Here is a 27,565-nt window from a genome sequence, read left to right as displayed (position 1 = left end):
CCCCCGGCCCGCGGGCCAGCTACGGCTCGCGAAAAGTTTCTATCCGGCCCGCGAGATCTTTAATAGATTATTAAATTGGAAAAATAACTAATTAATAGTTATTTTTCGAATTCTTTGTAATTTTCGAAAACGATAAGAGAAATAAATGTAGTAATTAACTTTTTATTTATTTATTTCATATTTGCAGACTAAAAAAATTACGAGTCACAAGAAGGCGTCAATTAACTACTACGGCCCGCGGAAAATAACGTAAAATTTATTCTGGCCCATGTTATAAAAAAGGTTGCCCATCCTAGACTAGATTTATAACTTAACCCAACCGATAGGAATTTACTGGTATGTTTTTATGATAGTTCTGTATAGTTGACAGGAGTTTTAAAAAAAATCCATTAAAATATTTGATATATTTATTCTGCGTTTATTCTGCTCTCCCATCTTATATTACTTACAGATTTCAATGTTAAACCAGTGATATTACGATTTAGTATGTCCCAGCTGTAAGGGAATGGAGAAAAAACGTGTACAATTCTAGTACAGTGTTAAAAAATTAACTGTTACTTTGGCAGCATCATTTACAACCAGATTTAATGAATGAGACGTACAATGGTACAAAAAAGCTCTAAAATTTATTTTCCTTAAATTTACGATTTATGTATCGGTTGTCATAAAAATTTCTTTCCACTTCTTTCCCGAGACTACAGATATCCAAGTACAAAGTAACTAGTTTCGACTTATTTCTACTTAAGAAGTAGTTAAATAATTAACCAATTAGGGAAATAGAAACATAAATAAAACTCTGATGAAAGAGCCGAAATTTTACTTAAACAGAAGCTTAACCGAATCAATCTCTTGCCGAGTACAGTGGGGTCTGATCTCTTCGTAATATTAGATGTAATAAAGACAGAAATTTTTCCAGTTCAATGAGAGTGACCGAAAAGTTGTAAATTTTGGAAATTTCCGTGAACACTCGGTTCTAAAATGAATTTAGTTAGAAAGCGAACGACGGACAATCTGTTAAGTTTGACATATTTAGATTTTTACAGCTATGGTGAGAAACGTTTAAAATCTGCAACAACCCTGTCGCGTCCTTTGAGATATACTAGTGATGCGACTAGGATTGCAATTGCTGGATCCCTCATCCAGCAATCCAGCTGGATCCAGCGCATTCTTCGGCCTGCTGCGGATCCGCAAATACTCAATTAACTTTCTAAATAATTGTGCAAAAAACTACGTCGTTGCGTTGCCGCTTTGTTAACTACTAGACTGCTACTAATTATCAGGTCAGTCCATAAGTCCGTGTGCATTTTTATGACTTTGAGAAAAATCTTGTTTTGCTGTTAAAAATGTCAGTCTAATGTGATAATTTTTACACCTGAAGTGTTAAATTGGATCTCATTCGTATAATACTGTTCAGAATTGTGAACATTTCAGTTGTTTATTTTCGTTAAAATGGAAGTAACCGACGAATATAAAAGACACGTTTTATACTTTTTATTTGGTGAGAATGCTACAAATGCAGCCAAAAAAATAAATACTGTACATAATCAAATCGTAATTAGTTCAAGGACTGCGCAGAAGTGGTTTGAAAGATTTAGAAACAACGATTTTAGTGTGGAGGATAATGCTCGTACGGGAAGATCTGTCGACTTCGACGACAATGCTCTCTCTGCACTAGTCTGCACTGTAAAAAAGGCTATTTCTGAATATTTTGATTCAAAACCAAAATTATTTTACGAAGACGGGATTAAAAAGCTACCATCGAGATGGAAAAAAATTGTACAAAATAATGGTGAATACATTATAGATTGAAATAAAATTTAATTAAAATCTTTTGCTGCTTTTTTTGTAGATAAAAATACGCACGAACTTATGGACTGACCTGATACTTACTCACTACTTTACTAACACTAATAATTAAATTACTTATAAATAAACTATACCTTAATCAATTCAACAAAATTTAATAAAATAATAACATATTCAATCGCTTTTAACGATCTTCCTCAGTTACAAAAAAATACAACATTAACTATAGAACATAAAATGTGTTTGGAATAAATGTAAAAAGAATAGTGCTTAATTACATTCCATTTTTAAACAAGATACATAGATGTACTGCAAGGTCTAATAATTTTCGTATTGTATACCGACGTAATCCCACTGTTTTCAAACTTTTAAGAAACGATAAAAAGAAAGAGGATCGGAATTCAACAACGGGTATATATTCGGTGCTTTTACACGACCAACGTTTCAATTCCAAGCTTGTTTATGTGGGTGCAACGATGCGCAGTTTAAAACAAAGGCTCTAGAGCACAAATATACAATCAGTAAGAACCTTGACAACACTGCACTGGCATCATACACAAGACAGAAGGATGTTAACGTCTAATGGGATCAAGTGACAATTATAAAAACGACGACGAATAGGCAAACGGTCAAACATCTTGAGAGATTGGAAATCTGCAAGGCGCACATGACAACTGGTTGTATAAACCATAGAGATGCGGACTCATTGTCTACCATGTGGAGATCCTTTTACATTAATTAATGTTATTAACGGACAATGCTGGTTTCATTGGATCTTATATAGGCTACAGAGTGTTTTTTTTAAACTGACGGTACTCAGAGACATCTGTAGAGCAATCTAACAGCCGGACTGTCGCCAAATTTGGAAGAGTGACTAAGGACGACATGGGAAAGAGATTCCGCGAAGAAAAAAGTAGTACCCAAATTTTCCGGTAGGGGTGGATTTGGCGCTGTTGTAGCAAAACAGCTAAGAATCTGCATAAAATCCAGCTGCAATTAACAAACACACGAATGAATAATCAGACAGAGGTTTCAGTGTAATAACGAAAGTTTAATTAATCAGCAAATAACCTTCTCCCTTCTTCAATGTGATCACCGTCCTGCTGGACAACTCATTGCATCCTGAACACCGTGTTCTCTATGGCCGAACGTAACATGTCCGCAGGAATGTTCATCACAGTTCGAGAAATGTTGTCCTTCAAAGTCATCAAGTTTGGGACACTACCAAGATAGACCTTGGACTTTAAGTAACCCCACAGGAAAAAGTAACATGGGGTTAGATCCGGGGAGCGAGGCGGCCCATGCAAGTGGAAAAAAGCGACTGATGACCCTTTCTTCAGTGAAGTGCTGGTAGCTTTTTCGCTACAACAGCGCCAAATCCTCCTCTACCGGCGAATTTAGGTACTACTTTTTTCTTCGCGGAATCTCTTTTCCATGTCATCTTTAGTCACTCTCCCAAATTTGGCGACAGTCCGGCTGCTAGATTGCTCTACAGATGTTTCTGAGTACCGTCAGTTTAAAAAAAAACACCCTGTATATATTTTTTCCGCTATTTATTTTGTTTATTTATCTATATTTTGTCTGTTTGGGCGTTTTTCGTTAATTTTCATATTTATTCCGAACACATTTTATGTTCTATATTTAATGTTCTATTTTTTTTTGTAACCGAGGAAGATCGTTAAAAACGATTGAAAACGTTATTATTTTATTAAATTTTGCTGGATTGATAAAGGTGTAGTTTATTTAACTTATTCTACTTCCAGTACATAGTTTTATATACCTATAAATAACTACAGACTAATATGTAGAGCCTATATATGAAAACTGGTAAGACTGATAGCCACTTAGCCACTGATTATCCGTCCTTACATTATTATAATATATTAATATAAATTAATCAGTAGAATTACCTTTGCTATTATTTAACTTAAAGATTACATTATAATTATAATCTAACTAAACATTTAAAGTTAATTATCTGTATCTCAAATGTTAAACCGAACCAAAGTTAAGTTTACTACCTAAATGTGTAAGAAGTTTTACTGATTTATAGTGACCAGTCTAAATAATAAAAGCTTTTTAAGTATTTTTAAAAAATGTTTTATTTCATTAAAAAAACATAAATTGCAGGATAGATAGATAGACAGATAACACTTTATTGCACCAAAAATACATCCATGCTGGATCCGCGCTAGATCCAGCTGGAATGATTTCAATCCAGCAAAAATCCAGCTGGATTTAAAACACTGCTGGATTGCAATCTCTAGATGCGACAAAAGAGACATTTGACATTGACCGGTATCGGCACCCTCGGGATTTGGCACGCACACACCTACCTGGACCGTCTCCGATTTCATTCATTAGCCACTCGTAGGGAGCTACAGTATTTCACTAAGTGGATTGTTTTAAGATTTAAAAAGTAAAGAATATTTTGTTATTTTTATGTACATTTCTTCACAAAGTTATATTTAATTATAAGTTTCTTTAGAAGTATATTCATACAATTGAAGAATTTTTTGTACTAGGTAGGTAAATTCATCACACATTTTGTTTTACCAAGTAAGTTTTTCTGACTTATATCGTGGCTAGTGATTCAAAAATTTATTTTAAAAAAGTTTTGGCTTGAGACCATATAATGAAAAAGAAAACATTATTAAAAGAGAAAGACCAATGCCTAAATTAAATATAAATACGTCGACAAAAAAATTTCGACATTTTGACGATAAAATTTGTGACGAATGACGATTCTTTTGTAAAATTGAAGCAATTTGGAATTCAAAGCGGAATAGAATTTAACATTGCTAGACAATATAAAATAAATATTGAAAATTATAACAAGATAATTACGATTAATAGATGTATCTAAATTAATAGACGTTATATGTTTTTTCTCAAAGCAAGAATTGGCATTTAGAGGGCGTAGGAAATTTATTGAATCTAATAACGGAGGTAATTACAGTATATTGAACTTTCTTATTTATTAAGTACGTCAGATAATCTATTAAAAATACATTTAAAGAAGTATACGGTTTTTACTGGCTTATTGAACAAATGAATACGAATGGGCCCTGACACGCAATTAATTGATTGCCCCTGTAAGTCGGCTTCTTACAGAAACACAGCTTCCCTATCATCAAATGTCACGGCACGCCACTGTTTAAAAGTATTCAGTATAGGGTAAAATGTGTTGTATTTAAAATAAAGTATAATTAACAGGAAATATCAAAATGTTATAAAATCATTAAAAAACAAAAACCGTAATGTTTCCAGCAATAAAAACTATTCAATAATAACGTTTTCGACTGTTTTAAACAGCCATCATCAGTTACAACGAACTTAAACAAAAAAGAATGCAGAAAAAAATAGAACACAAGCAATACAAAATATTTAAAATTCAAAAATAATTCCAAAGTAAAAAATGCCGACGTATATTAGAAACTAATAAAACTGCGCATGCGCTAAATATCGTAGTAAGAATAAAAATAAAAACAAATAACAAAAATACTTCCGCAAAAATATTTCTATTACAAGAAAAGAAACGTTATGCATTTCGGTAAAACGACTTCCATGCCGTGGATAAAGCATCTGCATCCCTATGGTTAATGCAACCCGTGTTAACGTGGGCTTTGTATATTTCCAGCTTTTCTAGATGTTTCAGCATTTGTTTGTTGGTCGTGGCCCTGATAATAGATGCTTTGTCCCAATGAACGTCGACATCTTGATGCTTAGCGAAAGCTGCTAGCACAGTAGAATCTAAGCTCTTATTGATGGAGTATCTATGCTCCTTAAGCCTCTGCTTTAAATGTCTCATAGTTGCACCAACGTATACCAGATCTGTGTTAAATCGGCGATCTTTTAAAGGTATAGAATATACCCCCGTCTTAAAACTCTGGTTTTCTTTCTTCTTGTCGTTTCTTAATAATCGATATACTGTAGGATTACGCCGATATAACACCTTCATGTTGTTATTTCTGGCTACTTTCTTAATCATCGTGTGCAAGAATGGAAAATAATTGAGAATCACTTTTCTTCCTTGATTCATAGGAGGAAGCTGCCGATTTTTTGCCTTCCGAAATTTGTCGATAAGCCCATCAATCTCCTTACTCCGATATCCGTGTTGTAATGCTGTAGTGCGGATGTAATCTAACTCCTTGTAGGTGTCAATAACACTGGTGCAATGTGTGTGAGCACGTTTGATCCAGGCGTGAAAAGCTGCATACTTAAAATTCATAGGATCGAAAGAATTTTTTGGTATAATAATGGGCTGATAGCTGGGTTTTCTATAAACGTCCGTCCATATTTGACCCTCCTTGCATGTGATTGAAAGATCAAGGAAATTTACATTAGAAGCACTTTCTTGGTCCAGCGCTAAAGTCAAACCATACGGGTTTTTGTTGATTTCTTGAAGGAACTGCAGAGCGCTACTATTATTTTTCCAAAGGATGAAAACATCATCAACATATCTTGCATATAAAATGATTTGGTGTTGAAAGAAGGGTATGACTTTGTTTTCCAAGCGACGTAAAACAAGCTCACATAAAATAGAGGACATAGGGCTCCCCATAGGTACCCCTCTTTCTTGCAAATATGTTTCATCTTCAAATTCGAAAAACGATGTGTAACATATTAAATTTGCAAGCTCCAAAATGCTGGAATGGTATTTCGTTGCATTATCTATATTAGCAAAAAGAAAGTCTCTCAGTTCACAAAAACACGGCGGCAGTCTTATAGACGGAAACAAGGACTTAAAATCCATCACTGTCATATATTCCTTATCCTTGAGTGTAATGTTGTTGAGTTTTTCCACCAGTTGCACTGCGTTTTGTATAGCATAGGGGTATTCTTGAATCTTTGGCCGGATAAACTTGACAAGCTGCTTCTCAATGGCAAATGTAGGGGATCCGCACTTCTCTATTACAGGGCGTATTTGGTAACCAGGCTTGTGCGTTTTACCAAAAGCGAAAATTCTAGGCGTTTTTGGAGCCTGTAAAACTGAATTATGCATACGTAAAATACGAGCCAACGGGGTTAAAGAGAATTTCTTGACTCTTTGCTGCAGCGATTCCATATATTTGTTGGGAGCATGTTGACATTCGGTGGTTCTGATGTATTCATGTAATTTATGGTTATACGAGTCACGTTTTGTAAGGACAACACCTTTAGATTTATCTGCTTTAATAAGTACTATATCATTCATTTGTAGCCATTGTCTTGACATTTCAATGCAGCTGTGGAAACGTCTTGCTTCTAAGTTAGACTTTCTTTCATTTGCAGCTAAACCTTGCTTTCCATCTGATGAATACTTGCCCAGAGTATTCATATCCTTGATAATTAATTGCAAATGAAAATATCTAAGCTACGTAGAAGCAAGACGTTTCCACAGCTGCATTGAAATGTCAAGACAATGGCTACAAATGAATGATATAGTACTTATTAAAGCAGATAAATCTAAAGGTGTTGTCCTTACAAAACGTGACTCGTATAACCATAAATTACATGAATACATCAGAACCACCGAATGTCAACATGCTCCCAACAAATATATGGAATCGCTGCAGCAAAGAGTCAAGAAATTCTCTTTAACCCCGTTGGCTCGTATTTTACGTATGCATAATTCAGTTTTACAGGCTCCAAAAACGCCTAGAATTTTCGCTTTTGGTAAAACGCACAAGCCTGGTTACCAAATACGCCCTGTAATAGAGAAGTGCGGATCCCCTACATTTGCCATTGAGAAGCAGCTTGTCAAGTTTATCCGGCCAAAGATTCAAGAATACCCCTATGCTATACAAAACGCAGTGCAACTGGTGGAAAAACTCAACAACATTACACTCAAGGATAAGGAATATATGACAGTGATGGATTTTAAGTCCTTGTTTCCGTCTATAAGACTGCCGCCGTGTTTTTGTGAACTGAGAGACTTTCTTATTGCTAATATAGATAATGCAACGAAATACCATTCCAGCATTTTGGAGCTTGCAAATTTAATATGTTACACATCGTTTTTCGAATTTGAAGATGAAACATATTTGCAAGAAAGAGGGGTACCTATGGGGAGCCCTATGTCCTCTATTTTATGTGAGCTTGTTTTACGTCGCTTGGAAAACAAAGTCATACCCTTCTTTCAACACCAAATCATTTTATATGCAAGATATGTTGATGATGTTTTCATCCTTTGGAAAAATAATAGTAGCGCTCTGCAGTTCCTTCAAGAAATCAACAAAAACCCGTATGGTTTGACTTTAGCGCTGGACCAAGAAAGTGCTTCTAATGTAAATTTCCTTGATCTTTCAATCACATGCAAGGAGGGTCAAATATGGACGGACGTTTATAGAAAACCCAGCTATCAGCCCATTATTATACCAAAAAATTCTTTCGATCCTATGAATTTTAAGTATGCAGCTTTTCACGCCTGGATCAAACGTGCTCACACACATTGCACCAGTGTTATTGACACCTACAAGGAGTTAGATTACATCCGCACTACAGCATTACAACACGGATATCGGAGTAAGGAGATTGATGGGCTTATCGACAAATTTCGGAAGGCAAAAAATCGGCAGCTTCCTCCTATGAATCAAGGAAGAAAAGTGATTCTCAATTATTTTCCATTCTTGCACACGATGATTAAGAAAGTAGCCAGAAATAACAACATGAAGGTGTTATATCGGCGTAATCCTACAGTATATCGATTATTAAGAAACGACAAGAAGAAAGAAAACCAGAGTTTTAAGACGGGGGTATATTCTATACCTTTAAAAGATCGCCGATTTAACACAGATCTGGTATACGTTGGTGCAACTATGAGACATTTAAAGCAGAGGCTTAAGGAGCATAGATACTCCATCAATAAGAGCTTAGATTCTACTGTGCTAGCAGCTTTCGCTAAGCATCAAGATGTCGACGTTCATTGGGACAAAGCATCTATTATCAGGGCCACGACCAACAAACAAATGCTGAAACATCTAGAAAAGCTGGAAATATACAAAGCCCACGTTAACACGGGTTGCATTAACCATAGGGATGCAGATGCTTTATCCACGGCATGGAAGTCGTTTTACCGAAATGCATAACGTTTCTTTTCTTGTAATAGAAATATTTTTGCGGAAGTATTTTTGTTATTTTGTTTTTATTTTTATTCTTACTACGATATTTAGCGCATGCGCAGTTTTATTAGTTTCTAATATACGTCGGCATTTTTTACTTTGGAATTATTTTTGAATTTTAAATATTTTGTATTGCTTGTGTTCTATTTTTTTCTGCTTTCTTTTTTGTTTAAGTTCGTTGTAACTGATGATGGCTGTTTAAAACAGTCGAAAACGTTATTATTGAATAGTTTTTATTGCTGGAAACATTACGGTTTTTGTTTTTTAATAGTTTATCTTTCCAGTACTAGTTTAATTATGTTATAAAATCTTTATTACATAAAGTTTTGAACAGTAACAAAGAATTATAATTCCAACCTTCCAAATTTACTATTATTCTGATTTATTGGAAAACCTCATATTGTAATTTACATATCATAAATTTCGTTTCTAGTACTTTGAAATTAAGAAAATTTCAAAGTACTAGTAGTTCATCTTCTGGGGTAAAAGAATATTTCAAATGTTTGATTCTTCAAATTCTTTTAAATTTCATTTGAAATTTTAACAGTTGTAATTCACAACAAATGGTACTTTACATGAAAATGCATTTGCTCATTTGTGTAACTGAATGAGATGATAAATAAATATGTTTTATCAAAACTATAACAGTTCCATTGGCTTGTTTCATATTTGTAGTCATTATGTATTTCAGACAGCAGTTTTTGTAGTGGTATTTCAGACAGCATTTTCTTAGTTTACAGGTGCTTTTTCTTTTGGAGGTGAAGATGATTATGACACTCATGCTTGTCTTTTCTTCAGAGAGATCAGGAAACTTTTCATGTAAAAGTTTCAATTTAGTAACATTCTTTAACTCAATTTAATCAGCCATTTCTTGACAGATTTCTGATGTTGTATTGGAAGATGCGATTGTATCGTGAAGAACTTTGTCTTTTTGACATCAATCATCTTCTGTGACTAGTTCAGTGGTTTGCCACATTGCATGTGGCTGAATAAAATCAAAATGAGTAGGCACTCAAATTATACAAATGTAAAGAAGAGCATTTTTATTTATTTCATTCAACAATATAAAAATATAATTATATAATTACAGTGGAACCTTGCTTAATGAGCATAATTCATTTCAGAGTCTTACTAGTAACGCGAAACACTCGTTAAGCGAAACAGTTTTTCCCACAGAAATTAATGTAAAATACGATAATGCATTCCACATTGAAAAATATACTCAAATATTTTATGTATAATGTTTATTCAAAAAAAAATTATACAATAAACATTGTTAAGGAGCATGAATCATCATCTTTTCTTCTAGTGTGGAATGAATCAACCTGAAATGCGAATTTGATTTGCAGAAACAAAAAAAAATCACAGCTAATATGTTTGATAAACACTTCAAACAATATGCCAAATTTTTAGATTATGTAAAGGCTATAATTAAATATTAGAAATTAATTAATTTGACTAGAAGTAGGCAGTTATGTTTCCATCTCGTATTAAATTTAATAATTATAAATAGTTAATTTTTAATTCAGACATTTCTAAAATTTAATTTGTAATCAGTCTTTAAATTTAATGACCCAAGAATTTGGCATATCGTTTGGCATGTTTATTATATAACGGGCTATGGTTGTTGATGTTTATAAGTAAGATGTGTGAACACAAGTTTGGAAAAATGTGTGATCACAAGCAACACTAAGATGCTAGCTAAACACAGACTGATGGAGCATGCTGCTTGCGCACAATTTGGGACTTCCCCTCTCCTCATCACTTGTTATGCAAAACATAGCTCGTTGAGCGAGGCAAATTCTTACAATTTGTTTTGCTCGTTATGTGAAATACTGGTGTGAGGTGCTCGTTAAGCAAGGTTCCACTGTAATGTATGAATTAATGGTCTTACAATTAAATGTTAAAAAAAAATAGGAAAAACTTATACTTGATTTTAACTTAAATGCGTTATTAAAAGATTGATGATTGCATTGACATTTAAAAGTTTAAAATTATTTTGTCTAAATAGTAAATAGTTTTTTTATGGTTTTATATTTAAAGCATGTCATTTCAAAGTGCATCTTATCCACTTTTGTGTAATTTACTGTATTAAATAAAATATTTAAAGCTTTAAACTTTACAATGATCACATTGATTTATAAACTAATATTATAGAATGAACATAATTTGAGCTATTAGCCAATGGAATTACAATTTCAAGAAAGATTTGGAAATATATTGAAGTTTATGAAATGGATAAGGCACGTTTTGGAATGACTAATACTAATATGTAATTCTGGTTTAACCAGTTTTACAGTGATATGGAATATTTTTCCATTTTCAAGAGGCAGGTCACATGTCCCATTGTCATATGACCTGCCTGTTGTTTTTTTTTTTTTTTTTTTTTTGATGGCTTGAAATAGTTCTCAGAATATGCTCTGTAATGATCATTATATCCAGAGACAATATTACTTATTGATTACAATTGGAATTTTAATCTCCTTTATCCACGTTAAGTTACATTTTTTGTACCCAAAATCCTCTTCAGTTTCTTCTCTTCAGTATTAGTGTTAGACAGATTTCTGGCTTATAGTAGAATTTAACATTAGAAAATCATTCTGTTCTGAAGAAAAACTGTTTCAAGAAAAACTGGACATGAGGAAGATCTGAAAATAGAAGGATTGAAAACGTTAGTCTGTTTCTACATACACGATATATTGGAGTTACACAAGGGTTCTCAAGTGTATAATGTACAGCAACTCCAATCTGTAGAGAGTATATGATATTTGACAACAAATCTCAGTAGAATCCTAAGGAACCCAATGTTTCCTTGCTTTTTCCAAAATGGCCTCCCAGTTACTAAATGGATAAAACCATCACACTGGCATCTCATCAATAAGCTGAATTATCCACGTGAAATTTTCCAAGTTTTCTTCATGTTTCTAACACCTTAGTAGAGAGCTAGTTTCTCATAGAAAGTTTTCCTGGATGATATGCCAAGAGAAATGCCTCCCATATATTGCATTTCCATATCTAAACCAAACCAAACCAAACCTTCAAAATGAGTTTCTGGTAGATGTTTGATATCATGAATTTTTACTGCATTTAGCAAAATCCCTTTTGGCACCTGTTTGCATGTCAAGTCAGAGATTCATTTCTCTTTTTTGTATACTGTTTCAATGCAAATTTAATATCAAAAAGTTAAAGTTGAAATAATATTTTGGTTATTTTAAGCACAAATGACACATATCTTTATGCAAAACAGGAATATATAATGTGTTACTTTCTATATTTTATGATTCGGTATTAATGCTTTCCATTAGTTAAATGGAGTTTTGGAATAAATGAAAGTATGGATAGAGCTCAATTTGGATTAATATTGAATTTTCTATATTAATTTTTATGCTATAAGCCTGATCTTGAATGATGATAAAATTTTAATATGATAGTATTTGCATTAGTAATTAGATAGTACAGATAGTACAAAAATTTTTAAAGTAGATGAGATGTACTGTACTTTGGAATGAGACATGCCTCATTTTTTAACATACTCAAAATACAGCAGTTCTATATTAAAACTCAATGTATCTGCTATCTTAGTTTTAACTTAAAAAAGCCATTAGAAACTTTAATGTTCCAAAATTGGATCTTTAAGATAGCAATCAGTTTAACAATTCAATAGTATTAACCTAAAGTTTGGTAAAATACATTTAGCTGTTACAGATTCAACTCATCTGTTAAAATTTAAAGCAAGATGAAACCAATCAATACATTCTGTAGACTGAGATTCAGATGGCTTTGAAAGTTTTTAGAAAAACTTTCAGGTTTTGTTTGTTAGTACAGTTTATTCTTGCTTGTCTTTTTCAACCCACACCTTTAATTGACCCTGGCTTCAGTGAAATTTTTGGTGTTTTAATTGAATCTCTTCTATTTTTAGCACAGCATTTTGTGTGGCATTTGAGATTCATCTGGGGAAACAAATGTGTTTCATAGGTTTTTGCAGTGAAAACATTACTTTTTGATTGGGTGATCTTCATAAGAGATATTGAGTCATTCTCTGAATCTCTTTTTCTCATTACCATGCAGAGCACAATTGAAAATGTGCTAGTCCTAATGCAGCTGTACAGTTAATTCTCTCATGACCTGAAGTTTCACATTGGAAACATTTAGAAAACCTACATTCAGAACTGTAAGTATAGCAAGTATATGCATTGTTTAATGACTGATTCTCAGGAAAAGCCAGAGATTCAAACTACTCATACCAAGTATAGAGAATACTAGTTTATTTACATTATATTTACACAACATTTTACTGTCAAACAGGACTGTTTCCAGGAGAACTTGAAAAAGGATTGAGTTTGAGAGCAATACAACTAACTGCAGGGATGTTAACTCCTATCTGCTAACAAGGAAAACCTAACCCATACATGGAATAAATGATATTTAGGAGTTATGCACTCCTAAAATATCATTTTTTCAAATATGCATTCATTATTGTGTCCAGTCTTTCAAGTCTAACAACAAGCGTCGTGCGAGTTGGCAGAGAAACTTGGCAAGCTCGGACGCTCGTCGATTCACTCGATATAATACGGACTGTCGACAACTCATGAGTGCTTATCCTCTTCCTTGGGATAGATCGGCATGACTCTGTCGTCGGAAGGACGAGGCGGCTTTTAATATGATAGATATTCTAATAATTTAGTCTCCCAGCACGGGAAACTGAATTATTACCTACATCGTTTTAAGATTATCAACTCCAGGAACTGCAACTGTGGAATGCCGGTTCCCGACACGATATCTCACATTATTTTCGACTGCAGCTCGTTCGATTGACGGCGGAGGAGGCTCATTTTCTTCCTTTGGGATCGCGCTATGGCCAGGCCGGTTCCGCTCTGCGTGCTCGCAGTGGACGAGGAAATATTTAACTTGACCAGAAATTGTTTCGAGCAGTTCGAGAAGATTTTTATGAAATTAATGACATCTAAAATGGCAGAAAAGGATACAAATGAAGAAATATTAAAAGCATTTCAACTATTTGACAGTGATAACATCGGAATAAATGTTCCTATTTTGATGGGTATGCGACAGCTAGGTGAATAGTTAAGTGGGCAATGGTTAATTGGGTGACAGAAATTTTTGCTTGCTTTGCAAGCATTCAGTTTGGTGGATTTATTTGTAAATATAAATTGCAAGTCATCCAAATTAATGGATTTTTATAAATGGACTATAAAAAATTTAAAAATTATATGAAAGAACAGTAGCAGGTTTTCAATGTCAGCACAAATTTCAGCACAAATGTGGATATTATGATGAAGCTGACCAAAGAATTTTGAGAAAAGTTTTAAATTACAATAGGGAAAATATAATAGAATATTTGCATTGTATTGGATATAACTGTAATATGAATTAATAAATGTAAAGTAAAAATATTGTTTTTAATTTCATAAACGTTTTGTTTTAATGTATGTAACATGTGTAAATATGTTTGCTAATTATAAAATAATATTACAACTTTTTTTTAGTTTAGTATTTTTTCTATATTTTAATATTTTGCAATTATCTTTTCATTTTTAAATTATTTTCAGACCACTTTTTATTTTTAATTTTGATTTATGATATAAATAGAAATGTTTATTAATCAGGTGACTCAATTTTTTTCATGGGAAATTGCAATATAACTTCTGTAGAATTTTGTAATTTTACACAATAAAAATAAACTTAATTATAAATGAGATGTTTTTCAAATTTTATGTTTAGATTGTTCACCTTCCAGTAAATCTCTCTAAGCCATTCTTTGTTTTGTAAACATTTTTAGGCTTAGCTTAAATGATTAAGATTAAAAAATCAAACAGTAGATAATTAGACAAATCTGACACTGACAGTGGATAATCAGATCCTAATAGTAAATGTGAGATAAGCAGAGGATCAGGGGGAAAACCTCGCTGACCACTTACGCTGCATGGGTTGGTAAAACCCGACCTCGTTGTCGTTGGATGGCTAGGAGGGCAAAAAGTGAGTGGGGAGGTGCGTCAGTAAGTCGACAGGCGTCCTTACTTTGACAGGAGACAGGTTTGACAAAAACAATAAAGGTTTATTAACTAACAAAAGCGAACATACAATAAAGATATACAGATAATTACTGCTAAAATGCGGGTAAAATATCCCTATCGCTAATCGCGATCTAACTAATAAATTAGTCACGTGCCTAACCTCGAGTGGGAGAGAGTTTACAAAGTCGATATACCTTGATAGGTGGTCCGATGACCGTATGCGACGACCTCCTGGACTATGGAAGCTGGAATCAGTCTTATGTCCGGGACTGGAGACACTGGATTCAGACCTTCCTGGACGATCGCCCTTTTCCAGAGTTGCTTGGGTTTTTATACAATCGTTATTGGCATTGAGCCAGTCTATTAATCAATGTTCGATGACTAATTTGCTGATTCGTGATGACCGTGACTTTTGTTTTCTCTTTCTGATCTGATCGCGATGCCTTGGATTTTTTATTTCTCTTTCTGATCGGATCGGATGTGTAATCAACATCCGATCGATTTCCTATCGAACTTGCGGGTCATGAACCCCCTTTAAACTCTCGAATTTATGCCCTCAAAACCTGCGGGCTCACAAAAAACAAATTCTATGCCATCCCTGGAAGGTCCTTTTGTCACAGACAGGAATCATAATCAATAAAAAAGATAAAATGATACGATATTCTACAGAAATAGACTTATCTTACTTTTTTTTTTGTGTAAATATAACATTGTAATTGAATTAACTCTTAATATGATATTTTACTTAATATAGGTAAGCATCAGGTTTTTATATTTAAAGTGATTTTCTGTGAGATTTCTTGTTATGTATTTTCTAGATTTATTTAGATAATGTAAATACATCATTACAGGTAAAATTGCTTTTGAAGATTTTATGAAATTAATGACATCTAAAATGGCAGAAAAGGATACAAATGAAGAAATATTAAAAGCATTTCAACTATTTGACAGTGATAACACCGGAAAAATTTCATTTAATAATTTGAAATGTGTAGCTAAAGAATTGGGTGAAAATTTAACAGATGAAGAATTACAAGTAATTACATTTGAGTTTATTAAGTTTTGACAGATAATTTCATTTATTAAAGAATCACATTAAGGCAAATTAAAAATAATTTTATTTGAGTGCTCAATAAAAAATTATTGATCAATGCAATAATTTTTTTTCTATTCATTCAATTATTTCTTTAACTTTTGGCAGATTTCAAAAGCTTGATTTGAGACTAATTTTCATGTTAAGATAAAAAAAATCATCCTTTACAATGCACTATATTGTTTCATCTTCAGAATGTTATTCCACTGGGTCTCTAATTTATACTCAGAATGCACAAGATATTTATGATTGTACAATTTAAATGAGTTTAGATATTTGATGTTGTACTTTGTGTTAATCAAACTTTTCATAATTTTATTAATGAATACAGAAATACATTTGAGGATCAAAATTATTTTTATTGCAGAAAGAAAGAAAATAAAGAAAAAAGTTAAATTCAAATTAAAAGGCAGTAATATATGTTATGTTTTTTGGGGAATAAAGTAATTTCAATTCTATCTTTTTTCAAGTATTTTATTCAATTTGAATAAATTAGAACTTTCTTACTGTTAAAATAAATTCAATATTTTGCTACAAGAGGATAACATAATTTAGAATATTTTGTTTTTCCTTTTCATCTTTGTAGTAGGTTGAAAAATTGACCATTTAAATTTGATAGTTTATTTCTCTTTAAGATCATTTGATCATTTACCTCATATTAGTTTATGCTTACAGTTTTTCTTTAATAAAATTTTTCTCTTATGTTTTAGTTTCTTCTTTATTATTATTATCATTTTTTTTTTGTGTGTGTGTGTGTGTTTTCTCTCTTTCTTTGATCTTTTTATTACATGTTTCTTTATTAGTTATTTTTGGGAGTAGAAATACTGTAATTCATGTTTTGTTTCTGACCCATTTGATGTTAGAGAAGATGTATTCATTATGTCTTGGTTTATTTGTAAATATAAACTGAAGTTCCAAAAAAATTATGACAGCAGCTTATGCAATGTTGTTTCCTTCTACCCATGGGAAATGCCTTTAGCTGTAACATTTGCATTTGACACTATAGGTGTGATACTTATTGGTTATGTATGAGCTTGGTTAGAGTAGCAATAGGCTGTGCAAAGGATTTATTGCTGTTTTATCATGGACAATCTGTTGGAGAAAGAAGAATGTGTGACTCTATTAACGAGGTGGCCAATGCTTTTGGATTTTCTCGTGCAACAGTTTCAAATGTTTCATAAATACTTAAATTCAGGACAGACATCAGCATCATGTGCACACTGTGGGTACCCATGGCTGATACAAGAGACTGCTGTTGACTAACAGGTTAGTAACTACACAGTAAATGGCAACTCACTAGATCACATCAAACTTTAACAGGGGTGCTGCTGAACCATCAGTCAACATATTGTGCAATGTACACTGCATTCCTTGGAGTTTGGTAGTTGCTGACCCACTCTGCTGTTACTACTAATGCACACTGGATGACTGGCACTCTGTTATGTGGTCAATTGAATTTCATTTTCAACTCTTTTGAGCTGATTATTGTGCTTGTGTGTGGCAACAAGCACATGAAACCTTGAATCCATTGTGTGCAAGCTGGTGGTGGCTCTGTTCTGGTTTGGAGTGTGTTCTATTAGCATGAACAGGGACTAATGACGAGACTGCAGTTGACTTTGACAGTTGTGACATATACTAATCTTGTGACAGACTCTTTGCACTTGTTTATGTTTGCTGTATTCCCTGACAGTAATGGTTTGTACAAGCAGGATAGTACTCCTCCCCATGGCACAGGTGGCACAACAATGGTTTGAGAACATTTGACAGGTTTTCAGCTACTCCCTTGGCCACCTCAGTCGCCAGACTTGAACTCCATACAACATTTATGGAACACTGTGCAAATGTTACTCAATGCCTTGCAGAATTATCCAACAAATGCAACTGAATTATGGAGAACCATTGAATGTGTCTGAATTGAAATATCTTTGCAACAACTTGTACCTTGTAGAGTCTATGCCATGTCCTGTTGCTGCAGTTATTCAGGCTCAGGGAGGAGCTACACATTGTTATGTAGGAATATCTAATTTTTTGGTACTTCAGTTTATATATTCTCATTATAGTTAAGACAATCAGAATTATAAATCTAATAAGATTATACATTTGCAATAATGTATAAAATACACTGGTTTCCAAAAATTAAAGAACATAATGAAATTTAAAAATACAATCGAACCCTATTTATATGTTTCTCAGTTGTATGTTTTTTGTAATTATACATTAAATTTTTCTTAATTATAGGTTTGCTGTATTCTTACATGTTTTAACTAAATTATCCTATATTTATAGGTATAGTATTTCACTCAGCAAGTAAAATATCCAAAGGTTAAAATGTACTACAGTTTATTCAATTCTTCCTTCTGCATTTTGGGTTGACATGAACTTTCAACCCCTCTTCACTGCTATATAATTTGTATGTATTCATAAACAAACAATCATAGATGAAGCTCCACCTATATGCATATGTAGAAGAGAGAATTGAATAAATTGTACCTTTTATCCTTCGGATATTTTACTTGCTGAATTAAATACCATGCAACAACACACAACACTGGGGTGTAGTAAACAATGTACCCTATGAAATGATGACCAGTGTATGACTTTTTCTTTTGTTTTTTTTTTATTTTTGGTTGCACAATGGTCATCAGTTCATAGAGTATGTTGAAATACTATGCCTATAAATATAGGATTATTTAGTTAAAACACATTATACATTAAATATTTTCTGTGCAGTCTTTCTCCGTTATAAAACACTTCAGTTTTATATTTTTCATTTATATGATTTTGCATTTATACATCATATTTTTTGTACTCTACACTGTATGATACTAAAAAATATGATGCATAAAGTGATTGAAAAGTGCTGTAGGATCTACAGCATTTTTTCTCATTTATGCATTATTCACTTTGAAATGGAAAAATTTAATCAATCATTGAAATAGTGAATTATGTATTTACTTCTGACAAATTTTCCCATTTTAGTAAATCACTCCCCAATCGAACGCATTGAAAATTTTCACTTTTTGTGATTTGTAGTGAGAACCAATTTTGCTAAGCAAATAAAAATTGCTTTTCAGTTTCTTATTCATTTTCACTATTTTCTGTCAACTGTCAGTGTGAGCTAATCTTTAGAATGACACTTCATTTTTTTCATGTGACTGGTGTTTTTTGTCAGAAAGAGACAACTAATTCATCACATACTGGTAAATGTGTGACAAGTCAATTGGAAAAAACAAGAAAGAAACAAAACTTGTCAAGTATTTTTAAAAAAGTTGACCAATTCCACACTGCTTTACTTTTCCTATTATATGCTGTTCAAATGTATTATGCATATAGTAAATTTGAATGTCTTTATTAAGAGTTACATCTACAAATTCAGTTGTATAGTGTTAATTTTAGTAATATTGTATTTTTGTGATGACTGTATTCACTCTGAAAGCAATTCAGAAATAGTTTCACTAGTATGTTCTTCTCACTTATATGATATTTTTCTGATTTCTTTGGAAAACATAAACAGGGTTTGACTATATTTTGAAAAATGTTTAAAGTTACTATATTAAGTACCCAAATTCCAACTTGCATTGAATAGTTTGTAAAGAAAATGTGCTGGAATTGTTTAAATGTTAAAGATTGCATTCTGATTGGTCAGTTGTGACTGTTATGTGCCTGGTATTAGGAAGTAGTATTCTGGAGCTTAAATAAAACTGTCCAGTCCTGCACTAGGGAGGAGTTGTCTTTGAGTTGATGGCAGTGCCTTCCTTTGTAACTTTGTATATTTCAATTTTTTTCAGATTCTAAATATGTGATTTTTCTGTTGATGGATGTAAAAGCCCTGCCTGATCTAGATGAGTATGGATGTATATTTCTAATACAGAGGTGGAAAGAACAGTAGTAGCTTGCTTTTTTTTAATGGAAGTTAAGTGCTTTTGAAGGCATTGGTATAATGGTCTTATGGTGGCCCCAATGTACTGTAGCCTCTTGCTTATTCTATTGTCCATTAAACTGGTCCATGGTGTATAGACTTAGGAACAATAAGGACATCCCCATCAGTAGCAATCTTCTGATGTCCTTATTGTTCCTAATGGATGTGTATGTAGTTGGAGTCCTTTTGATGGTTAACAATATATTCTCAGTTTCAGTGATCTTACTGTACTTGTGTTTTAACAGTTTGTTGAATGTTACACTTCTGTACTGTTGAGCTGCCACTTAAATTTCTGGTTAGGCTTGGTACTTCTTTGTGAGGCTCTCTATGATGATTGGGTTGTGTTATGTTGGACTTACTAGTTTATCCACTTATAGTTGTAGTGTTAAGTTTATTTAAAGTTACTTTATAAAATTTGATATTATGTAATTCAATGTGTTTTTTAATAATAATCAAACAAAAATTAGATTTAATTATTTAATAAAATTTGATGCACGAGAAAAAATTATGAAAACTCATGTGCTGTGTAATACTGTAAACAAGAAGTTAATAATAAGTGTTACCATTTGTCAAAGCAATACAATGTCTTACATCGATGTTTCATACTGAAACTTATATTATTTCAAATTACACTAATGCGCTTCTAAACTTCTGTAAGATTTCGGAAAGAGAATTAAGATCTGAAACATCACTGCTTACAGCATTCTTTTCACAGAATAATATAGTTTATATATTTTTTAATTAACCCAATGATGTATTCACAATAAAAATTTTCATTTCATTTTTTTCTTCTTATTGTACAAAACTTCGAATTATTAATATTATAAATTTTCACTTGGCCTTTTTCATATACAGTAGACTCTCATTAATGTAGATATATATGGTATCACTCAGGAGGTAGCCTTAAACAGTTCAAATTACAAGGAGACCATCTGGATACTACAGATTAAACAAAAAGAAATTATACAAACAACATCTCAACGCCCAATGAGTATATAATAGAACACCAAACAATTGCCTAAATATCGGGCTAAAATATGGCTAATTAAATTATTGGTATAAAGTAATTTGTCGCTACAGGTAGACGTTAGGTGCCATCTCTTAAGTAAATTAATAATTATAATTAAATAAATAAATTATTAAATAAATTCAGAACCTTCTGGAATAAAAGAACTGACCCGGGATGGGGCTTGAACCTGCAACCTCTGCTTGCCATGCAGTGCTCTTGCCAGTTACACCACCCGGACCCCGAGCAAGCCTTCGCTTCCAGAAGTATATTAATTTAGATATAACCTTGCATGGTTAAATACAGCGCTGGCTGGGGACGACTCCTACGCACACGGCCAAAGGACATCTCTAGGCAATCGTTTGGCGTTCCATAAAGAAATTATTTTATCAACACATTAACACCACATGACAAGTAGGATGTTTAATCAGTGAGAAATACAAAGCAAAGGCTCTGAATGGTCCACAAAAAGTCATGACGACCATAAACCATAATGCACCAACTGATTTGAAATGTTTTTAAATTTTAGTTAATATAATTTTAATTAATTAATTTTAAATTTTATCTTTAAATTTCAAAAGTGGGAAGATGTTAATCTTAGTAACACATGCTCTTGATTCAAATAAACAGGAGGCAGCACAATTCAGTTTGAATTACTGAGAGAATTTTATATCGATTTAAATAGGAGTCAGATTGGACTAACATTCAGTTCAAAGTAAGAGGAAATTCAAATTATATGAGTTCAAATTAATGGAGTCTAATGTATAAGAAAAATATAACATCTGTGATATATTTGAAATAAAATATACGTTTTTTTTTTATCTGCATTATATAAGTTATAATAATAATAAGGTGTTGTGGAAGTTAGAAGCAATATAGCTGGGTATTAATTAAGTATAATAATAATTAATAAAGTAATACAAATAAAATAAGCATAATAATATGTTGGGTTTAGTGAGTTATACTCTGTTGACACCAGTTGCTGTGTACTATGCCGGACTAGAGTCAAGGCATAATAACCAAAACAAGATAAAAGTTAAATAAGTGTGTCAGTATGTGTGTCTGTATTCAGGTATTTTCTAACAATATGGCATGTATTCAATATAGTGGCCTTCTGTAGTGTAATGTACGTGTTTCTATTCAATTGTAATGTTCCCAGGCTTTTGTGTAGTGTGTGTGGTATGACACCTGTAGAGGAGAGAACAACAGGTAGTACAATAAGCACTCTATCCATCCTCCACAGATACCTTATTTCCTGGGCGAGTTCTGTGTACTTGCTGACTTTTTCAGTGCATATGTTTTGTACATTGTGAATGTTTGAAATGGATATGTCTATAATGTATGTGATTTTATTGTGTTTGTCAATGAGTGTGATGTGTGATCTGTTCTGATAAATTGTTTTATCTGTGATTATGGCTCTGTTATAGTACATTTTGTGCATGTTGTTTTCCAATACTGTCTGTGGAATGTATTTGTAGTATGGTTCGTGGATATCTAATAATTTGTGTTTCTTCGCAAGCTCTTGGTGTATTATATTTGCTACTTGATTATGTCTGTGTAGATAATCTGTCTGTGCCAAGAGCTTGCAACCAGAAGTGATGTGTTGTATAGTTTCTGGCATGATGTGACATTTTCTGCATGTGTCATTTGTGAGTGTTGCATCTTTGAGTATGTGTTTTCTGTAGTTTTTAGTATTTATGACCTGATCCTGTATGGCAATCATGAATCCTTCCGTCTCCCCAAAGAGGCATCCCCGAGCTAACCAGCTGTTTGACGCAGTTTTGTCAACAAAATCATGGGCCAGGTCATAAGGATGCCTGTCATGGAGTGCCTTTCAAGCCCACGATTGTTTAATGGTGTCTATCCTTTTTATATGTTGTGTCATGTTCATATGATGTGAGTGTAAGTTTAATGGTGTGTTATTTGAGTCTGCTAGAGTTACTGCTTTATGTAACTGTGATATTTCTTGTTTTCTGTAGAAAAACTCTCGCAGTGACTGTATTTATTTGTATTTGTTTGTAGTGAAGGCTAACTATGTCAATCAGGCCACACCTGCCATCTTTACAGGGAAGGGTTAATCTTTCTATGGCAGATTTAGGATGATGATGTTTAAGCTTAGTAAGTGTTGTTGTTGTTTTCCTTTGGAGTTGCTTGAGATCTGTGTGAGCCCAATGTATAACTCCAAAAGAATATGTGAGTACTGGGATGACATATGGTTTATTGCTTTAACTGCGTGTTTTGCATTTAACTATGTTCTGAGAATAGCATTAACCTTCTTTGATATTCTTTAATTAATCCTTGCTTTATTTGTGTATGTTCTGTTAGTTTGGCCTGTTGGAATCCTAAATACTTGTAGAACTTGCCCTCTTCCATGGATTCAATAACTTCTTCATTTCCAAGTGCAAAATCTTCTTTCTTCAGTATTCCTTTTTCTATATGAAGTGTTTTGCATTTATCTAGGCCAGGGGTGAGCAACCTTTTTAATCAACGAGCCAATTTAAATTTTAAAATTTTTTGGTGGGCTGCACATAAAGTAACACTTATTAATAATGTACAAAACTTTATATTTTTTTATTCTAATGTTTATTATAAATAAAATTTAAAAAAAGTAAAGATTTCATATACAAATTTTAATGCAAAATAGAAAACAAACAAGAAAAAAACAGAAAAACGAATTTACTTGAAATTTTTAATGAGAAATTTGGCATTGTTTTTTCGATACAAGCTGATCAATATCAGCCGAACTTGATCAGGTAGCTACACGTACGCAGCTTTCTAATCATGCATCACTCAGTCTTGATCGATGGTCATTTTTGATTAATTTCATGGTTGAAAATAATTGTTTGCAAACATATACGTACTTCCGAACAGAGACATCATTTGCTTTGCATTTTTCGTCAAAAGCGGAAATTTCTCAGGGCTCACATAAGAGTTATAAAAATTTCCGATGTTTACTGAGAAAAATACATTTTTTAAATCGGTATTATTCTGCATGTCAATCACTTCCATTTGAAAGTCTTCGAGAACTGTATCCACATCGATATTAAATGGTGAGGAAAACATTTTCATGGAAACCCTGTCTTCTCAGCTTTGAACATTTGGAATCATAATTGAAATTTGTTGATTAAAATGTCTATATATTGTGCGTATTTTTGAGAAGTAGTAACGTTTTCTTTTTCTAAATGTGGAAAGTGAGACACATTATTCTGCAAAAGATGCTGTTTCCACAATTTTAATTTGCGCTCAAAGCCCTGAATTTTATCATACAAATTGTGAATAAACTGTCCTTTGCCTTGAAGTTCCACATTAAGATCATTGAGATGCTGAGTCATGTCGATAAGAAACCCAAAATCGCACATCCATTCTTTATTACCAAAATGAGGAAAGGCATATTCCTTCATATCCAAGAACAATTGTATTTTGCTTTTTAAGTTGTATACTCTTTTTAGCATTACGCCTCTACTAAGCCAACGTACTTCGGTATTAAAAACCACGTCGCCATATTCAGTTTCTAAATCTTTCAGGAATTCTTTAAATTCACGGTGATTTAACGCGCGCGACTTTATAAAATTGATCAGTTTAATTATTGGTACTGTGACATTTGGCAAACTCAATCTTTTCGCGCACAAATTTTCCTGGTGAATTATGCAGTGGTTAACGAATATTTCCCTTCCTGTGACCTTAATGTCTTGAAATAGCCTTCCCGATACTCCTACCTCCATGCTTGACATTGCTCGTGCTCCATCTGTCGATATACCAATAATCTTTTCTAATGAAATTGAAAAATTTTCCAACACAGACTTTAGTTCATCGTACAAGTCTTTGCTGGTTGTAGTCCCTTGCATTGGAATCAGTGAACACAATTCTTCGGTAATATTAAATTTGGTGTCAATACCACGTAAAAATATAGCCAGTTGTGCTGTATCGTTAATATCGCAACTCTCATCAAGTGCCAAAGAACAGTATTCGAAGTTTGCAATGCGTTCACGAAGCGTTGTTGCTACGTTCTCGGACAAGTCTTCAATTCTCCTTGCAATGGTGAATCTTGATAAACTAGTGTTTGAAATAATATTTATTTTATCAGGAAATGCTATTTCTACAACAGCAGTCAGACATTCTTTTATCATCTCTTCATCTGCAAAGGGTTTCATTTTCTTTTGCCAGTATTTGACTGACAACAAAACTAGCCTTTACTGCCGTATTTGATAAAATAGCTTGATTTTTAAAAATAGCCTATTGGTTTCCCAAGTTTTTCTCCATTTGATTAAAAACTTATCTATCTGGAGTTGTCCTGTTGAGTTTTTATATTGTTGTTCATGTTTTGTATCATAATGCCTTTTTATGTTATATTCTTTTAATGTCGACACAGTCTCTGAGCATATTAAGCATACAGCTTTATCTTTGACGAAAGTGAAAAAATAATCAAATTTCCACTTTTCTTGGAAATGCCTGTGCTCATCCGCAACCTTCCGTTTTTTTGTTTGCTTTTCCGACATGCTATTATGGATTAAAAATTTGAAAGTTAAAAAAATTTGTAGGAAAACTTAATTTTGAATAAAAAAACTGTAATATTACCTTTTTGACAATAATATTGCACTAACGCCTTTCAAGAAACACAAGAATTGCTAAAATTGCTAGTTAACAGCTTACCAGTCTGACTGATTGTGTGACAGCAAACACAAGCACAGACGCGGCGCGTTTGTATTGTATGTTTGAACAAGTCGCTGACAAGTGAGTAACTCGTTACAAAAAATTGTTTCAGTTTAGTATGTACTACCATTTTAATATAATTAATTTTATAACAATATATTGATGGGAGAAAGTCAATAAAATATTAATAAATTCAATTTTAGAAATGCTTGGCGGGCCGCATAAACATGTTTAACGGGCCGCGTGTTGCTCAACCCTGATCTAGGCCAAACTCCATTTGTCTGTTTTTGGTGTATGAATGTGTGATTTGTAGGAGTTGATGAAGTTGTTTTTATGTGGATGTATAAAGTTTTATGTCGTCCCTGTACATGATATGTGATAGTGTAAACTGTGTTGTTTTTTCATGTTGGATAATGGGTTAAAGGCTAGGCAGAATCAGAGAGGACTCAAGGAATCTCCTTGAAAAATTCCTCGCCTAATAAATATTTGGTTTGTTTGTATAGAAATGTTATAAACCCTGAGATGTAGTGTTGTTCTCCACTTCTGCATAGTGTTTTGGAAGAATGCAATGACTGATGGGTGTATTTTGTACAGTACATGTGTAGAATATGTAGTAACCAACTGTGTGAAATGCTGTTGAATGCTTTTTTGTAGTCTATATATGCCATGTGTATGTTTCTATGTTGTATGTGTGCTTGCCATAGAATGACTGAATATTATTATTATTATTATTATATTTAATTCAAATTTCTTGCATAATAATTATTTTAAAATACTTTTTCCCTGTAGCAAATTATATTAGCTTAATTCCAAGATAGGAATTTAGGAATGATTTGGTAATGAAAATTAGTTTATACCAAGCATTGAATTTTAAATTTGATTATTGTTCAGAAATTTGAGAGAGAATATATAGTTAAATTATAATTGATTGTTTTTAATTTCCTTTTTTTTTAAACATTTATATTATAAAAGCAAGAATGAATTAAAATTTTAAGATTAAAAGTATACAAATTCTAGAGTTATTCTTTAGCTTAGAGATTAAATTTATTTAAAAGAATTTAATATAGTTCACTGCCCATATGTATAAAGACCACTTAATTATATAATGATCAATTGAGAAATATAATTAATATTAACTTCTGCTGTTGCTAAAATATTTTAGATTGATAGTTTTTTAAAAACCATTAATTATAATTTTATAAAGAGCACTATTTCTGCTTGAATAGCATAATGAATCATTTTTAAATTTTATTGCCTTGCATCAAATTAATTTTATAAATTAATGTAATTTTAGTAAAAAAAAGTTACTTTATTGAAACTACTTTTTCCAGGAAATGATAAATGAGGCTGATAAAGATGGAGATGGTGAAGTAAATCAAGAAGAATTTCTTCACATTATGAAAAAAACATCTCTCTATTGATAATTTTTATCATATAATTGTATATATTTATAAATTTTTATTTTAACAGATGATTGATATTGTTATAACTAAATAATGTTTTCAATTATTTACATTAAATATTTTTATTTGAATAAATTTCAATATAATATATATATTGAATAAAAGATGTGTGGAATATTAAAAGTTAGTTGACTTGTAAAGAAAAAGAATTGTGTCATACATTATATAAGAAAATGACATTGCTTCATATGATAAATCAATATAAATAATCCATTATCTATATATAAATGATTAAATAATTCACTTCTATGAATATATAATATAAGGACCAAAGTACATTTAAAAGAAATTTCATTATATTATACAGCTTATATCAATGTGTTGATTGTCAACAAATTTCTTTTTATCATTCTTGTTTAAACTTGTTAATTTTTTAATTGTATAAAATTCAAAAATACTGTGATGATAATACATGAATGATGACAGGATGGCAGAGTAATTAATATGGCAGCCTGTTCCTCTGGGGGCCCAAGATTAAATCTGGATGGGCCAA

General features: G+C 32.3%; 1 protein-coding gene across 1 annotated transcript in view; it reads left to right on the top strand.

Moving 5' to 3' along the window:
• Window positions 1–27,353, top strand: part of LOC136978910 (uncharacterized) — a 52,348-nt gene extending 24,995 nt beyond the window's left edge. Inside the window, exons 4-5 of the mRNA XM_067274746.1 lie at window positions 15,793–15,977; window positions 26,941–27,353. Of these exons, the coding sequence (XP_067130847.1) occupies window positions 15,793–15,977; window positions 26,941–27,030 (275 nt within the window). The 3' untranslated portion in view covers window positions 27,031–27,353. The remainder of the gene's footprint in view (window positions 1–15,792; window positions 15,978–26,940) is intronic.
• Window positions 27,354–27,565: the final 212 nt, after the last annotated feature.

This window comes from Centruroides vittatus, unplaced genomic scaffold (genome assembly GCF_030686945.1).
Source record: "Centruroides vittatus isolate TY-2023 unplaced genomic scaffold, ASM3068694v2 contig_563, whole genome shotgun sequence".
NCBI lineage: Eukaryota > Metazoa > Arthropoda > Arachnida > Scorpiones > Buthidae > Centruroides > Centruroides vittatus.
This window is presented reverse-complemented; position numbering and strand designations above follow the sequence as displayed.